This window comes from Centroberyx gerrardi, chromosome 1, assembly GCF_048128805.1.
Source record: "Centroberyx gerrardi isolate f3 chromosome 1, fCenGer3.hap1.cur.20231027, whole genome shotgun sequence".
NCBI classification, from domain to species: domain Eukaryota; kingdom Metazoa; phylum Chordata; class Actinopteri; order Beryciformes; family Berycidae; genus Centroberyx; species Centroberyx gerrardi.
This window is the reverse complement of record NC_135997.1, coordinates 604,704-622,213: the sequence shown is the minus strand read 5'-3', so window position 1 is coordinate 622,213 and position 17,510 is coordinate 604,704. Positions and strand designations below refer to the sequence as shown.

The 17,510-nt window shown below is 44.7% G+C and overlaps 2 protein-coding genes across 2 annotated transcripts; one reads left to right on the top strand and one right to left on the bottom strand.

Moving 5' to 3' along the window:
* The first annotated feature begins 242 nt into the window (after window positions 1-242).
* cog8 (component of oligomeric golgi complex 8) lies at window positions 243-5,655 on the top strand. The gene is made up of 5 exons (XM_071923149.2): window positions 243-771; window positions 1,768-1,975; window positions 2,300-3,118; window positions 3,912-4,080; window positions 4,962-5,655. The coding sequence occupies exons 1-5, from the start codon at window positions 443-445 to the stop codon at window positions 5,321-5,323; spliced, it is 1,887 nt and encodes a 628-aa protein (XP_071779250.2). The 5' UTR covers window positions 243-442; the 3' UTR covers window positions 5,324-5,655.
* Window positions 5,656-5,771: 116 nt separating this feature from the next.
* On the bottom strand, window positions 5,772-17,461 carry nob1 (NIN1 (RPN12) binding protein 1 homolog). The gene is made up of 9 exons (XM_071923160.2): window positions 17,375-17,461; window positions 16,588-16,720; window positions 16,363-16,496; window positions 9,210-9,281; window positions 8,938-9,072; window positions 8,046-8,309; window positions 7,168-7,265; window positions 6,942-7,086; window positions 5,772-6,290 (listed from the first exon to the last, which is right to left on the bottom strand). Exons 1-9 carry the CDS (start codon window positions 17,441-17,443, stop codon window positions 6,021-6,023), a joined length of 1,320 nt encoding a protein of 439 aa, XP_071779261.1. The 5' UTR covers window positions 17,444-17,461; the 3' UTR covers window positions 5,772-6,020.
* Window positions 17,462-17,510: the final 49 nt, after the last annotated feature.

Sequence of the window (17,510 nt, the reverse complement as noted above, 5' to 3'; positions counted from 1 at the left end):
ACCGCCGGTAAAAGCCAAGAATAAGAAGAAAAAGAATGATCAGACCGGAAGAGAAATACTAGCACATCACAGTTTTTTACGGGAAACAGGATTAAACAGAATCTAGTAAGAGTTCAACAGTAGCTCCTCCAAGTCTCTTCCACGACCCACACTCCAGCCCAGTAGGTGGCGGTAGTACACCTTTCAGTTGGATGTCAACCGCCTCAAAACTAAAGAAGAAGAAGACCGGAAGAGGAAGAAAACCCTGCGTCTGTCAGTTGTATACAGACTGAACTTCGCACTGCTTAATGATTGTCAGTCAGACTTTCGGAGGCAGTTTAGGCCAGATTTCTCTAAGCCACAACATCACAAATATTTTTTTATGACGCGCTTTCATGTGCGTAGCGGATATTAACAAAGCGCGTCAGCAGCCCGAGTTTCTCCCTGACGGATCGGAGCCAACATGGCAGCTGTAGACGTGGAAGACGAGAGTATTTTGGCTTCAATATTTAAAGACAGCTTCCCGGACAACTGGAGGGACAACCCGGACTTCGCAGCCTACCTGTCGGAGCTCAGCTCGTACGGAGTGGAGAAGTTGAACCGGGAGCCGGAGCGGCTGGCGGAGGAGCGGGCTCAGATCCTGCAGCAGACCCGGGAGCTGGCCTTCTCCAACTACAAGACCTTCATCCGCACCGCGGACTGCACGCAGGAGATCTACCGGGACTTCGGCCGCGTGGAGAGCAGCGTGTCCAGACTGCTGGACAAGCTCCCGAGCTTTGGTGAAAAATGCAGGTCAGTGTTGAACGATCACAGTGACATATCGTTAGGTTCAGCACCGTAGACCGCGATACAGGCCGTTCACACTGTATGGCATACTGACAAAACGACAATACTGGGAAAAGGTTGTAAGACGAATGGTTATGATAATACAACAAATCATAATGTAAAAGCCTCTAATAATGATAATCAGTTAACCTCACCTATAATCATTACCCTCACATAATCTCCCATCGGTTTTCCCTCTTGATAATCACCCACTATTTAATAATCTCCACTTCGTTTTCCCTTTTCCCCTCTCAGTAATCTGCAGCAGCTTGGTTGATGTGTTGCTCTATTCTGACCGATATTCGGATCGATATTCTGACCGATATTCTGTTCCAATTGTGGGCGGGGCCAGAGACTGATTGCATCTATGTAGCAGTCTGCAGCTACACAGTTTTGAACAGGCAAATCATGGATTTTTGCCGCTCCAGTATTGCCTGTCATAACATTACCACGTTTCAACAACAAGTTAACAAGACAAGCCTAATTAGGTAGCATTAAGCAAAAATGAATGGAAAACAGGCTGGTCACTGTAATTTTGAAAATATGAGATGCATCATTCTCCCAAGTTTCGACAAAATCCAACAAGTAAACAAACGTTGTAGCGCTCCCTCCACAGTACAGCACTCCACAATCATATGTGACATTTGAGATATTGTGTGTGATGGATGGATGGACGCACCTGGGCCGATCCATAGTTCCATTTCATTGTGGGGGACAAAAAACTCAGTAAAAATTACCATCGACCCCAACGATGGATGCAACGGTTCTTCAAGCATCGTTTGAAACGTTTATTCCTGTAGTCTTTCAAATAAAAGTTGTAGAGAACTGGGCAGTTGATCATCCACACATCGGCCAGGTTTCCCTGGTTGTTGAGGTCTATAGGAAATGACTTCTGGTGACTTGTTGATTGTGTTGCTGGCGGTGTGAACACACAAGTCAATGTTTGTATTTGTTTCAATACAGGGGGTTTATGAAGGAGGCGGAGGATATTGGGGCCAGTCGTCGGATGAACAGTCTCACGCTGAATCGTCACACTGAAATCCTAGAAATCTTGGAGATCCCTCAGCTTATGGACACCTGCGTCCGCAACGGCTACTATGAGGAGGCACTGGAGCTGGCAGCTTATGTGAAGAGACTGGAGAAGAAGCACTCAGCACTCCCAGTTATCCAGGTAAGACTCAGTACAGGCTGTCGGCATGTTAGTGTCTTCGAGTGAAGATCCAAATGAAACCTGTAATAGAGCCCTCACTTAGGATATTCAGAGGGTTTTACACTAGAGTTTTTGTTTTACTTGCACTAGCATTGCTAAGAAATGCGAACAGTTGTCAGGTTACAATTTCTGAAACACTTGGGGAACAATAGGACAGTCTTTTCAAAAATGCTGAATCCTCCTTTTAAAAGAGCCTGTCAGACAATGTAGATTCTAATTCAAGTGAAACCTATTTTTTGGTAAATTCATTGCTTTGTGTAAGACGAGATGTTTTTTCGTCCTAAGGGCATCGTCCATGAAGTACGGCAGTCGACTCAGCTCATGCTAAACCAGCTCCTGCAGCAGCTGCGCAGCAACTCCCAGCTTCCCATTTGCCTTCGTGTGATTGGCTACCTGCGCAGGATGGACGTGTTCACAGAGGCGGAGCTGCGGGTGAAATTCCTGCAGGCGCGCGGCACCTGGCTGCACTCCATCCTCGCTGCCATCCCCGACGACGACCCCTACTTCCACATCACCAAAACCATCGAGGCCTGCCGCGTCCACCTCTTCGACATCATCACCCAGTACCGGGCCATTTTCTCTGACGAGGACCCGCTGGTGCCCCCCGGAGGACCGACCGTCAACGAGGGCGCCATCTTCCACGGCTGGGTGGTGCAGAAGGTGGCCAAGTTCTTGGAGACCTTGGACAGGGACCTGCAGCGCGGGGTGGGGGGGCGCCTGGACTCCCTGCTGGGACAGTGTATGTACTTTGGCCTGTCTTTCAGCAGAGTGGGGGCGGACTTCCGCGGGCAGCTGGCACCCATGTTCCAGAGAGTGGCGGCGGACACCTTCCACAAAGCCGTCCAGGAGGCGGTGGACAAGTTCCAGGAGGACATGAACCTGTACACGCTCATTTCTCTGCCCTCGGTGCTGGGGGGAACCATCCCGGCTGTAGCACCCAGCACCCAGCCCGGCACCCTGCAGCCTCCTATGTCTCTCCTGGACTTCCAGCCCCTGGCCTGCTTCCTCAACAACATTCTGACCGCCTTCAACGACCTCCGACTGTGCTGCCCCATTGGACTGGCCCAGGACGTCACCAAATACCTAGAAGATGCCCTTATGATGGTAAGGATGACTAGTAGCCAGGCGTGGAAACATATACAGCCTAAATATTCTGTCATGCTATACATTTATTCAGAGCTCAACAATAGCACCAACAGTTTAGAAGAAGGCTGCCATCTGCCATCATCCACAAAGATTTTCCAAATTAGGCATACAGTCACTTTCAAACTGTCTGAGACCAGCTGTAAGTAACGCTGTGCACACATGTTCATCTAACAGTAACATCTCGGATAAAGCCTACTGTTGCCTCTGATGTGTGAAATGTTTTGGCCCTGGTTCATCGTGGTATAATTTTAATCACCATCAGCCTCACAATGGTCATAGAAACCTGTTCAAATAATGTAAAAATAATAATAATGTGGAAAGATAAATGTTTTATTCCCTTGAGTAAGTATAGAAATGTCAGTTAGGACAAAGAAATGTAAAATTTTCAATTTGGGAAGAAGGAACTGAAAACCTGAAAATGGGGTGAAACACAACATGGAATTTGGGAAAAATCTAAATGTATTTTGAATGGCTGTTTCTGTGTTACTCTTTCTCCAGAGAGCAACAACCTAAACCGGAAGAAAGTCCCATGTGTCAAGAAGTTTGCATAATTTTGTGTTAGCAAGGTATTAGTTAGCCTGGATGTAAATTGGCTACTAGATAGTCTTGCTAGTTATGAACTCATCCATTATTCCATTTATTCCAAATATTCTTTATGCAGGAAACCCATGCATTCCTCTGCTGTTGGATCTGTAGGTTCTGTGTACTGCACTGGTAATAACGACGTTGTGTTTTTTCTTATTTTGCTCAGGTGACCAAGCTGATCCTGGTGTTCCACAGGGCCGAGGAGTCGGCCTTCAGCAGCCGGGAGAAGGAACTGTTCGTCCAGTTCTGCTGCGCTTTCGCAGAAGACCTGGTGCCGTTCCTGAACCGCTGTCTGCAGGTCTTGTTCCCTCCGGCCCAGCTGGCTCTAATTCTGGGTAAGTATGCAAATAAAAAGGCCTTTGAAAATTCATAAAATGTCTGTGGAATCAAAAATGAGGAGGGGTCCGATTATCCTGTAGTCTGAAAAAGTTCAAGACTGGAGGCTTTGGTCCTTTGGCCCGACAAGATTTTGTCCAACATGTTTAATTTGGTCGGTCCAGTCTGGCTGCGGTCTGACAGCAAACCTGTCAACAGCCAATAGGAGTTTAGCTCAAGAAGGAAGAAAAAAGAGATCGAACTGGAGGAGAAATCCCTTTCAAACAGCTCCCATCACAAAGATATTTAACGTCAGTAAGACTCCTAACTCCACTTCCTCCACTCTTGATAAGTTTCTGTACAGTTTTCTTTGGAGGAATACATAAAATTGTATAACATGGCAACATGCCTGGATCAGTCCACCTAACTATGCAATTACAAATTAAGTGAAAGAAATCTCTCACAAAATTTTTCATTAATGTTATCCGTATAATTATGTCACTTCAAAATACCTTTGTAATGTAAATATAGTGTAAACTGCAGCTTATGTATGATGAAGCAAAAAAAAAAAATAGAACAGATATTTTGTTGTATTTACAGTGAACTGTTTTGGACGAATGGGAAAATGGTTTTGATTGACAGAATCAGTGTGTGTGTGATGCTTTGTAGCAGACTGGTCCTTTAGTCTGAACTGATCTCGTCAGATTTGAACAGGCTGGTAGTCTGACCTCGGCTTTAGTCCGTTACCTCTCTAGTGCTGAATACAACAACGTATCTGAAGAGAAATGTCGTCTCTCAGGCCGCTGTAACAAATATGAAGCTGAGATAAAATACAAGAATTGTGACTATATTTGCAGGGTTTTGGAACATGTCCACATTCCTCTCTGTGTCTGTCTTGTAGGTGTTCCTCCAACACAAGTCCACAAGTACGGCAGCCTGGGTCGCATCGACGCGAGCACAGTCCTGGAGCCTCTGGACTTTGTGCTTCCTAAGAGAGAGACCGTGGAGCCGCTGGTCGACATCAGTGCCGAGCTGAGCGGCCTGACCACAGCCGAGCCCGCTGTCAGCGACACCCTGAGACCGAACCCAGAGCCGCAAACTAAAGAACCAATAAAAGAGCCCGACCTCACAGAACAACCGAAACGTCCTGACGCATCAGCTCCCGGCTTCTCTGACCCTGAGCTGGACGCTTTACTGAACGACCCCAAGTCTGGGGCACAAGATGAAGAAACGACACAGAGCGATGAGTTTTCTCTGGAGTAACGCCTCATCTTGTCGCCGGCCTCAAACTGTCCTCCTGAGGTTTATGATGCTGGCGACTATCGTTTACAATAGGATGGGTGTCAAAAACATTGTCATGTCCACCTATGGAAGAGGCTGATTGGAATATCGGTTGTAATCATGATAGTCACTATAAGTGTATATAGCCAAGTCGGGGAAAGCATTGCTTTTATACTGTCTTCTAGATGTGGTTTGTGGATTATCTGAAAACCATAAAGGGTATTGTGGTGAAGAAGAAGAAGTCTGACAGTCTGTACATTTAAATCTTATATTTATGGCAAAAGATTCAATAATTAAAATCTGCTAAATCTGAACAGTTTCCTGTCATTTCACCAGTACTTGTTACTGCAACATCAGTGGAAAACAACTGTTAACTTCAAAATTTATTTGGGTATTAATAGTTACATTATATTGACAAGCCCAGTCTGAACACTTTCATGTTGGGTTTAATGTAGTAGTTTGTATGACATTTAACTAGTTATGAAATTATGTTAACTTTAGAAAACTTTCAGAGACAGAAAATACTGGTTTTGTATTTAATGTCTTAACATCTTTAACGTCAAAATTGTCTGTAATGAGGAGGCTCAGACTGCTGCTGCTGCTGCGACAGCCGCCTTCCTCCTTCCTCCTTCCTCCTTCCTCCTTCCTCCTTCCTCCTCATGGGGTTTCAGTCTTCTTTTCACTTCTTTTTGACAAACTTCTTGCGGGCTGCGTTGGGGTTGGCCCTCCGCCTGCCGCCGCCACACTGGCTGTCCCGGATCTGCAGGTTGGCGGCGCGGCTGTAGATGTCGTTCTCGCAGAAGGGCGAGGCTCCGGCCGCGTAGCTGGGGTCGAACACGTCGGTCTTCTGCCGGGCCTTGCGGGACAGCCTCTGCTGGGGGAAGCGCTGGTCCTCCACCAGGTGGGGGTTGTTTCCATGTTTCCCTCCTTGAGGCGTGGGCAACGTGTACTGCAAGGGAGATCAGGGTTCGGTAGGTTTACACAAGGTTTTCACTGTCTTCATTCATTAAAAGGTGCTACGTGCATCTTTTTCACATCAATAAATCATTACATGTTAGTATAATTACAGTAAACAGAAGACCGACAGCCTCTAAACTGCATTTTCCATTGTGTGCCACCGGGTCAGATTTGGAGAGAAATCTGCTGGATTGCTTATGGGAAACGTAGTCTTACTTTGGAGAAGCACTAACAAAACCACTGATGTGAGATAGAGGCGACCAATCATCTCCACCATGCCCTCATTTGTTTACAGTGATTATACCAATTATATACCAATTATACCATTAATTTGATGATGAAATGTTGATGTTTAAAAATGTTACACATGGCCCCTTTAATCACTGGTTCTACAGAGTGACAAAAGGACAAATACAATAAATCAACAGATATATCGACACCTTTCCAGTGGCTGGTTTATTGAAATCTGCCACTTAAATAGTTTTAATGAACTTGATTTAAGTGGGTATTATATTTCATACTGTATTTTTCTGAAGTTGGGTACTGGCTTATTTGCAGTATAAGCAGTACTAGGCATTACAATTAATATTTGGTGGGGAATCACATGTCATATGAAGGCAGCACAGTCCCTGGTTCCTCTCACCCTCAGTCCCTTTGGGTTCAGCACTTTGGGGTTCTTGGACAAATGCATCTGGATGTTTCCGTCCTCGTTGACGGTCACTGCGATCTTTTTCAGTGTCTTGTTGCCGCAGTGAGAGCAGAACACCTTGTTCATGTTGGTTGTGGTCCTGAAATGAAAATGGATTTAGCGCCGACACTAATCAACATTTTGACAGAGATGTGTTTGAACCCGACTTGATCGTACTCACTTGAAGCAGGCGTGGCATCGCAGGATGTGGTTTCTGGCTTGTTTTATGAGCATGCCATTGACAGACAGCACATGTAGTCCGATCTGAATGAGAACGTTCTGGAAAGAGAAGAACTGCTTTCAGTCGAGGTTGTACGGTTCATAGTTCAGGTCATATGTCACATGGCTTGAGGTTCAACATAGATCATATCGTTAGTGTCCAGTGAAAACCTTGGATCTCCAAAATGTAAACTTTTCAAAAACTGAGAGAGACGCCTTCGTTTTCAGTTCGACCATCATGCATTGTTCATCCAGTGGGGTTTTGTAAATGTTTCATAAGACCAAAGGTGGCAGAACTTTCTCAACCCATAGAGGAGCATTTAATCCTTCAACTGAAGTTAAAACATGAAAATCACCAAAACTGGATTTAGAAGACTTTCACAGGACAACAGCGATATGTCAAGTGAGGTGAAATTGTTTACTTGTGATGCATTTTAATCTTCTGCCTTTCCTCAGTTAAAGTCACAATGAAATGAAACTTTTTATCTCATTAGCTAATTCTCAATATCATTAAATATACCCATTTAACGATAAATGGCAATAGATTTTAGTCCTTTTCTTATGCATTTACAGTGTGTTTGTGTTGTTTACTACATGTCGTATCAACATAAAAAATTTCAACTATAAAACCATCACAGATTTTGGAATTTGTGAGGCTCAAGATTATGAAAAAAGCATTTCTGAAGACTTTTGAAGCGTCCCTCGCTGCGTTACGCCCCAACATCCCGTTTCAACTGGAAACATATTGAATTATGGAATCAAGAGGCCAAAGAAATGCCGTTTTCCTTGTGACTTTAACAGATATGAGGCGGTGACGCCGCGGTCGACGCCCTCCGTTACCTGCATGGCGAAGTCAGTCGTCAGACATCCCACTCTGACATCAGCTGGAGCCATCCAATCACCAGACTCCATCTTAACTTGGTTGATGTTACCAGGAGTGATCCAACCACCTCCATCATCATCGTCATCATCACCTTCTTCTTCTTCATCCTCATCCTCCCCGCTCTCTTCCCCTGATTGGTCCTCAGACTCTCTCTGCTCCTCTGTCTCTGGTAGCGTCTCGACCTCTGACCTGCTGTCTGACACAGTGATGTCATCCACATTCTGCAAGAAACAACCAAACATCGTCATGACAACATGAGGCGCTGCGTGAGACGAGGACGCTGTCAGACAGACAGGTGAATAAACGACTGTCCATGTTAAAGGAAAACACTTTAACACTGGAGCTGCTGCTGTCGGCCAATCAGGGCCCAGTATTGTGAGGAATTAATTTTCAAATTCATTTGATAATCATAAGGATTTTTTCCAATATTGATATACGTTGCAATATGGCTTATGTATGCTAAATCACATGTTAAATAATCAAACTGATTATTTCATCACGTTGAACTAATGTTAAGTGTGATGTCAAACAAAACTGACATTTCAAACAAGATTCCTTAAAATGTGTCAGACTTCATTTTGTCAGAGTTTTTAAATAAAATGTGCTTGTTCTCATCAATTTAAACAACAGAATTGTGCATCATGATATCAAAATATTTTCATATCATCAAGATATGATTCCACTGAAAGACAATGAACAATAATATTTAATTGTTGCCCAGCCCTACTTTTAACTAAAACTACATTTATTTGCAAAACACCATGAAGCATTACTCTCATCCTGAGCCAGAGCAGATCTGAAACAAAATCATGGAATCTGAATAATAACAATATGGGACCTTTAACTCACCAGCAAGTCCAACAGGTCCGCCTCGATGGAAGGCAGCGGGTTCCTCCAGAACTGGAAGCTGTTAAACTCCTCAGCGGGGATGGAGGTCTGGGACTGAGCTGGAGTCTGTCGGCCGGATGAACCGTCCACTGGCTTCTACAAGGACCGCCAACCATAAGAGAAAGATGCTTTAGACTAAATTACACAACTATAAGTACATTTTATTTTACTCCTTAATAAGATGTTTAAAGAATTCATGGATAAGTAACTAAGAATGACATCATCAGTCTTACCCTGGAGGGAAAGTGGAATCCTGCAACATTAACCGGAGCCTCTGGGTGGCGCTGTGTGCTTTGAATTTGAACCTAAAGGAGAAAATGTTCAGATTATTACTGTCGCTTGGAACTACCAAGTTAACAAGTTAAATTAGGCTGCGTTCAACGATGACCTTTGAACCAAGTAACGGCACCGAGAGTCTCAGTCCTCTAACAAGAGAACTGCAGTGCGGTTCGTTAGGAGCGAGAACGAAATCCAACCGACTACATCCAACTACCCCAAAACACAAGGGATTATGGGTAGAAGGAGACAGATGTGGTTCCTTGTGCTCGGAAAGCCTAGCAGAACAGAATGAAGTCTGGACTGATGCTCATATTCAGCTGTTCTGCTTCATGTGTTCTTAACTGGTATGAACACCACAGAAGAAGAGACAGACAAGTCCATCATGCTGAGATAAAGTTACAGAGACTGGAATCATTTTTGTTTTGACTCCGTCCCGCCACTAAAATGTCCAACCTGCAGAATGACAGGTGACCAAAACTCTGTCCAATAAACGAGCTCCTTGTGAGTCATGTGACTTTTGTTTCCAAGCTCTGGTTGGCTTGTAATTGGACAGTGTGAACCTAAACGAACCGAATACAAAAACACAACAAAGTCAACTTTTCCAGTCTGGTTCGGACAAAAGAAAACCAGCTGGAGGTGAGATCACACCCTGAAGACCGTTCACATCTAGAACAATAAAAAGGTTTAAATCGCTCTCAGCATATCTGTGGTCCCACACAACGATAACTATAAAAACATCCAAAACCATCACTAGAACTGGATTTTTGGTTTGATCTCAGAGCGATTTTTTGGATGCAGAGACAACAATAAAACATTTTCAACCAATCAGATAAAAGCTGTAACAAAAGAAGGGCGCTGAGAATTAGCTCACTGATGTTTAGTCTGCTGAGGAACTGATCGCAGCGTGAATGCTTCAGCAAAAACGTATCGTTAACAGTTTATAATTATCTTTACAGTTATTGATCTAGATGTGAGAGCTGTGAGCTTTCTGCTGCCAGTCCGCTGCAGCGGCACTTTGGAAAGGGGGGCGGGGCAAGACAGTGGCATGAACCGACACAGATTTGCATATGCAAGTGTTTGTCTTCAGGACAGGTCGGTTGTCGTAAATCATAGTTTTATTAGGGCCCGAGCACCGACCGGTGCGAAGCCCTATTGAAATGCAAGGAATTATTAGGGCCCGAGCACCGTCCGGTGCGAGGACCTATTGTATTTCAAGGAATTATTATTATTATTTTTCTTTGTAAAAAAAAAACGCATTTTTGAGGGGCTAAACGTGCTCGGAAAGTTGCGAAACTTTGCACACACGTCAGAAGTGGTGAAAAATTACATATATTATGGGTCTTGCGCATGGGTTGGGCTAAATGGCTCAATAGCGCCCCCTACAAAATTTCAAAAAAATACTCATCGCTCTACGTTTCACCTACATGTACCAAATTTGGTAGGCACATGTATCATGTCCAGACCTACAAAAAACATCAATACGTGCCATGACCTAAACCCAACAGGAAGTCAGCCATTTTGAATTGATTGTGCCATTTTTGTGCGTTTTTGCCCATTTACAGGGTTCATACTTTAACAAACTCCTCCTAGACGGTTAATCGGATCAACCTCAAACTTGCGCAGCGTATATAACAGACCTTGACGATGAAAAATTGTTAAAAGCTTGAGTTTTCCTCGAACGGCGTGGGCGTGGCGAGGCGTCGAATTTCCATGTTTCACCACGAAACAGGAAGTACTATGTAACTCCACTGTACATGGTCAAATCTGCCCCAAACTTCACATGTTTGATAAGTGTCACAGTCTGAACACATCTAAAGGCCAATATTCAGTTATAGTCATGGGCGGGGCGTCGCATTTCCATGTTTCGCCACGAAACAGGAAGTGCTATGTAACTCCACTGTACATGGTCAAATCTGCCCCAAACTTCACATGTTTGATAAGTGTCACAGTCTGAACACATCTAAAGGCCAATATTCAGTTATAGTCATGGGCGGGGCGTCGCATTTCCATGTTTCGCCACGAAACAGGAAGTGGTTTGTAACTCCACTGTACATGGTCAAGTCTGCCCCAAACTTCACATGTTTGCTAAGTGTCACAGTCTGAACACATCTAAAGGCCAATATTCAGTTATAGTCATGGGCGGGGCGTCGCATTTCCATGTTTCGCCACGAAACAGGAAGTGGTTTGTAACTCCATTGTACATGGTCAAATCTGCCCCAAACTTCACATGTTTGCTAAGTGTCACAGTCTGAACACATCTAAAGGCCAATATTCAGTTATAGTCATGGGCGGGGCGTCGTATTTCCATGTTTCGCCACGAAACAGGAAGTGGTTTGTAACTCCACTGTACATGGTCAAATCTGCCCCAAACTTCACATGTTTGATGAGTGTCATGGCCTCAAGACATCGACATGGCAATATTCAGTTATAGTCATAGCGCCACCTACTGGCAAAACAGGAAGTGGTTTGTATCTCGGCTGTACGTGGTCAAATCTGCCCCAAACTTCACATTTTTTATGAGAGTCCTGGCCTCAACATTTCTACATGCCAATATTCTGTTATAGTCATAGCGCCACCTACTGGCAACACAGGAAATGGCTTGTAACTCGGCTGTACGTGGTCCAATCTGACCCAAACTTCACGTTTGATGACAGTCCCAGCCTGAACAAATCTACATGGCAATATTTAGTCATAGTCATAGCGCCACCTACTGGCAAAACAGGAAGTGGTTTGTAACTCGGCTGTACGTGCTCAAATCTGCCCCAAACTTCACATGTTTGCTAAGTGTCCCGGCCTGAACACATCCACAGGCCAATATTCAGTTATAGTCATAGCACCACCTACTGGCAACACAGGAAATGACACGTTATATACAGAAAATTCAGAACCGCGTCTACAGGTCGGTGTCCAGCAACGATGCCGCGGCTGCGGCACACCCCGACATGCGCGAAGTGCGAGGGCCCGATCATCGCTGCTTGCAGCTTTAATTATTATTAGGGCCCGAGCACCGACCGGTGCGAGGACCTATTGTAATGCAAGGAATTATTATTATTAGGGCCCGAGCACAGTCCGGTGCGAGGACCTATTGTATTTCAAGGAATTATTATTATTATTAGGGCCCGAGCACCGTCCGGTGCGAGGACCTATTGTATTTCAAGGAATTATTATTATTATTATTATTTTTCTTTGTAAAAAAAAAACGCATTTTTGAGGGGCTAAACGTGCTCGGAAAGTTGCGAAACTTTGCACACACGTCAGAAGTGGTGAAAAATTACATATTTTATGGGTCTTGCGCATGGGTTGGGCTAAATGGCTCAATAGCGCCCCCTACAAAATTTCAAAAAAATACTCATCGCTCTACGTTTCACCTACATGTACCAAATTTGGTAGGCACATGTATCATGTCCAGACCTACAAAAAACATCAATACGTGCCATGACCTAAACCCAACAGGAAGTCAGCCATTTTGAATTGATTGTGCCATTTTTGTGCGTTTTTGCCCATTTACAGGGTTCATACTTTAACGAACTCCTCCTAGACGGTTAATCGGATCAACCTCAAACTTGCGCAGCGTATATAACAGACCTTGACGATGAAAAATTGTTAAAAGCTTGAGTTTTCCTCGAACGGCGTGGGCGTGGCGAGGCGTCGAATTTCCATGTTTCGCCACGAAACAGGAAGTGCTATGTAACTCCACTGTACATGGTCAAATCTGCCCCAAACTTCACATGTTTGATAAGTGTCACAGTCTGAACACATCTAAAGGCCAATATTCAGTTATAGTCATGGGCGGGGCGTCGCATTTCCATGTTTCGCCACGAAACAGGAAGTGGTTTGTAACTCCACTGTACATGGTCAAGTCTGCCCCAAACTTCACATGTTTGCTAAGTGTCACAGTCTGAACACATCTAAAGGCCAATATTCAGTTATAGTCATGGGCGGGGCGTCGAATTTCCATGTTTCGCCACGAAACAGGAAGTGGTTTGTAACTCCACTGTACATGGTCAAATCTGCCCCAAACTTCACATGTTTGCTAAGTGTCACAGTCTGAACACATCTAAAGGCCAATATTCAGTTATAGTCATGGGCGGGGCGTCGCATTTCCATGTTTCGCCACGAAACAGGAAGTGCTTTGTAACTCCACTGTACATGGTCAAATCTGCCCCAAACTTCACATGTTTGATAAGTGTCACAGTCTGAACACATCTAAAGGCCAATATTCAGTTATAGTCATGGGCGGGGCGTCGCATTTCCATGTTTCGCCACGAAACAGGAAGTGGTATGTAACTCCGCTGGACGTGGTCAAATCTGGCACAAACTTCACATGTTTGCTAAGTGTCACAGTCTGAACACATCTAAAGGCCAATATTCAGTTATAGTCATAGCGCCACCTACTGGCAAAACAGGAAGTGGTTTGTATCTCGGCTGTACGTCGTCAAATCTGCCCCAAACTTCATTTTTTATGAGAGTCCTGGCCTCAACATTTCTACATGCCAATATTCTGTTATAGTCATAGCGCCACCTACTGGCAACACAGGAAATGGCTTGTAACTCGGCTGTACGTGGTCTAATCTGACCCAAACTTCACATGTTTGATGACAGTCCCAGCCTGAACAAATCTACATGGCAATATTTAGTCATAGTCATAGCGCCACCTACTGGCAAAACAGGAAGTGGTTTGTAACTCGGCTGTACGTGGTCAAATCTGCCCCAAACTTCACATGTTTGCTAAGTGTCCCAGCCTGAACACATCCACAGGCCAATATTCAGTTATAGACATAGCGCCACCTACTGGCAACACAGGAAATTACACGTTATATACAGAAAATCAGAGCCGCGTCTACAGGTCGGTGTCCAGCAACGATGCCGCGGCTGCGGCACACCCCGACATGCGCGAAGTGCGAGGGCCCGATCATCGCTGCTTGCAGCTTTAATTATTATTATTTTTCCCTCCAATGAATCGCATTTTTGAGGGGCTAAAGGTGCTGGAAAAGTTGCGAAAATTTGCACATACGTCAGAAGTGCTGAAAAATTACGTATTTTATGGGTCTCGCGCATGGGTGTGGCAAAATGGCTCAATAGTGCCCCCTACAAAATTTCAAAATAATACTCATCGCTCTACGTTTGATCTACATGTACGAAATTTGGTAGGCACATGTATCATGTCCAGACCTACAAAAAACGTCAATAGGTGCCATGACCTAAACCCAACAGGAAGTCAGCCATTTTGAATTGATTGTGGCATTTTTGTGCGTTTTTGCCCATTTACAGGGGTCATACTTTAACGAACTCCTCCTAGACAGTTAATCGGATCCACCTCAAACTTGCTCAGCGTATATAACAGACCTTGACGATGAAAAGTTATTAAAAGCTTGAGTTTTCCTCGAACGGCGTGGGCGTGGCGAGGCGTCGAATTTCCATGTTTCGCCACGAAACAGGAAGTGCTTTGTAACTCGGCCGTACATGGTCAAATCTGGCCCAAACTTCACATGTTTGATAAGTGTCATGGCCTCAAGACATCAACATGGCAAAATTCAGTTATAGTCATAGCGCCACCTTCTGGCAAAACAGGAAGTGGTTTGTAACTCCACTGTACATGGTCACATCTGCCCCAAACTTCACATGTTTGATAAGTGTCCCGGCCTCAACATTTCTACATGCCAATTTTCAATCACAGTCATAGCGCCACCTACTGGCAAAACAGGAAGTGGTTTGTAACTCCACTGTACATGCTCAAATCTGCCCCAAACTTCACGTTTGATGAGAGTCCCGGCCTGAGCACATCTACAGGCCAATATTCCGTTACAGTCATAGCGCCACCTACTGGCAACACAGGAAGTGGTTTGTAACTCCACTGTACATGGTCAAATCTGCCCCAAACGCAAATGTTTGATACGTGCCCCGGACTGAAGACATCTACATGCCAATATTCAATTACAGTCATAGCGCCACCTACTGCCAACACAGGAAGTGCTCTGTAACTCCACCGTACATGGTCAAATCTGCCCCAAACTTCACACGATTGATGCCAGTCCCGGCCTGAACAAAACTACAGGCCAATATTTACTTATGGTCATAGCGCCACCTACTGGCAACATAGGAAGTGGTTTGGAACTCAGCTGTACATGGTCAAATCTGCCCCAAACTTCACACGTTTGATGAGAGTCCCGGCCTGAACACATCTACAGGCCAATTTTCAATCATAGTCATAGCGCCACCTACTGGCAAAAGGAAATGACATGTTTTATAATGAAAATTCAGAGCCACGTCGACCGGTCGGTGTCCAGTAACGATGCCGTGGCTGCGGCACACCCCGATGTGCGCAAAGTGCGAGGGCCCAATCATCGCTGCTTGCAGCTTTAATTTATTTTGTAATTACATATTTTTCAAGGCCTGCATTAATTTTACAGAGTCATTTATAGCACGTCTAAACACTTTTTTGTAAATGAAAACAAAGTAAAGGAAGAACAATGAAAACATTTTGAATAAAATCTAATGTTTGATGCTTAATGCTATGTTGTGCTTCCACCTATAAGCTTCATTTACGAAAATATTTTAAGATTTTTTTCATTATTTATATTAAAGACAACCAAATGAAAGCTTTTATAGCTTGAAGTTAGTTCAAATTCTGGAAGTTTTGTAGGCAATGGCTTCCCTTTCTTGGTCATGTAGGCGAGTCCTTTTATTTATGTATTTATTTTTAAAAATGTACATAGGCTGCAGCCTAGCTGTATTTTATTTATTATTGTGCAGCCGTAGAATAGACTAACAATGGCACACAATGGCCAGTGCCGCTGGGCAGAGTGGCTTGTGCCGTGCTCCCACTCTCCGCTGTAGGTGCCACCAAGGTGCCGCTGTTAGTTGACATGCCAGCGGAAGTGCCACAGATCCAGTGGAAGTGCCACAGATCCAGCGGAAGTGCCACAGATCCAGTGGAAGTGCCACAGTGTGTCGGCAGCTGCCAGTGCCACTAAATTATCCAGGCCTTACTGATCAAAACATGCACCAAAATGTATGTTGTAGTGTGAAGCTTGAGCAGCAGGGCCTCGTTACAGTTTGTAGTTCTCGTTCTAGATGTGAACGGGCGTTTAGACTTGCTGTCCTTACCTTGACTTCTGGCTCTTTCCTCAGGTGTTCGGCCCCGACGTGCTCCAGCTCCAGCTGGTAGGTCAGAGCCAGGACTTTGATGTCTGTGGCCGACAGACTGGGGTAGTCTCCGGTCTTCTTGGAGAACTCGGTCACTGGACAGAGAGGAGAAACACAAGAGAGCTCAGACCATCTGCTGCGGAGGAGGGAAGCTCAGCGCAGTGTGGCGGCCGGCGGGAGGTTTACCCAGTCTGATGTGTTCGGGGTAAGGCTCTTTGAAGTTCAGCTGGTACGGCAGGAACGCCAGACTCCTCCTGGTGGGTTTGTCCCGGATCTCATCAACCACATCTTTCAGGGTGTAGATGTTCTGTCCGATTTCCTACAACAAGTCAAATCAACACAAATGATCAGTGTCATTTAAAGGATAATTCCTCTCTGGTTCTGCACACAGTCAGTATAGTTGCAGATATCAGCGCTCGTTTTCCTCCTTCAGAAGAAGAAAACATTTGCTGCCGTTCATTCTTGTCCAGGATGAAAAACAAACTTCCACAGAGAGAGAGAATCCATCACAGTAAAGATGAAAACTTAATTTTGTTTTTCAGTTAAGAAATGGAAGTCTCCTCCAGGACACAATCCCTCAAAAACATGTCGCCTCTAAAACTTTACACACACATCCATGTCTCTTTATTTAGGATGTCTTTGTTAGTCGGGACAGCAGTTCATTTGGTTTGCCACCGGGACGTTTGAACAGAGTTAAAACAGAATAAATGTTTACACACGGCATATACTGCAGAGTGATGAATTAGACGCATAGCCAGAAGTAAACTGGCTGTAACTAAATGACTGGTATTCTCCTTTAATATTGCTTTTGGTGTTAAAGAGCAAGCACAACTGACTGGCGTGGCCCCTTGTGGCGACTAGCTTAGCAGTCATCACAGTCTGATTAACGGTCCCACGGTGGACTGCAACCTTTTCTGGGGATGATCTGGTTTATTTAAAGCCTCTAGAGGTTCAAACGTGAATAAATTCTCACCTGGAGAGGCGCTTTCTTTAAAAATGCTCCAGCGTCTGCGACAACATGCTCCACCAAGGCAGTAGCCATCTTGGATCAAGGACCAATTCGACCAACCAATCAGGAAAGGCATAGCAGTCTCATGGAGAGCAGAGAG

What these genes read in the sequence shown, in the direction of transcription:
- cog8 (XM_071923149.2), top strand. Translation starts at nt 443, where the DNA reads ATGGCAGCTGTAGACGTGGAAGACGAGAGTATTTTGGCTTCAATATTT. An exon ending in CAGCACTCCCAGTTATCCAG is followed by an intron (nt 1,976 to 2,299) that starts GTAAGACTCAGT and finishes TTTCGTCCTAAG; the next exon opens with GGCATCGTCCATGAAGTACG. An exon ending in CCAGCTGGCTCTAATTCTGG is followed by an intron (nt 4,081 to 4,961) that starts GTAAGTATGCAA and finishes TCTGTCTTGTAG; the next exon opens with GTGTTCCTCCAACACAAGTC.
- nob1 (XM_071923160.2), bottom strand. Translation starts at nt 17,443, where the DNA reads ATGGCTACTGCCTTGGTGGAGCATGTTGTCGCAGACGCTGGAGCATTT. An exon ending in GATTCCACTTTCCCTCCAGG is followed by an intron (nt 9,073 to 9,209) that starts GTAAGACTGATG and finishes CGGTCCTTGTAG; the next exon opens with AAGCCAGTGGACGGTTCATC. An exon ending in CGGACCTGTTGGACTTGCTG is followed by an intron (nt 8,310 to 8,937) that starts GTGAGTTAAAGG and finishes TGTTTCTTGCAG; the next exon opens with AATGTGGATGACATCACTGT.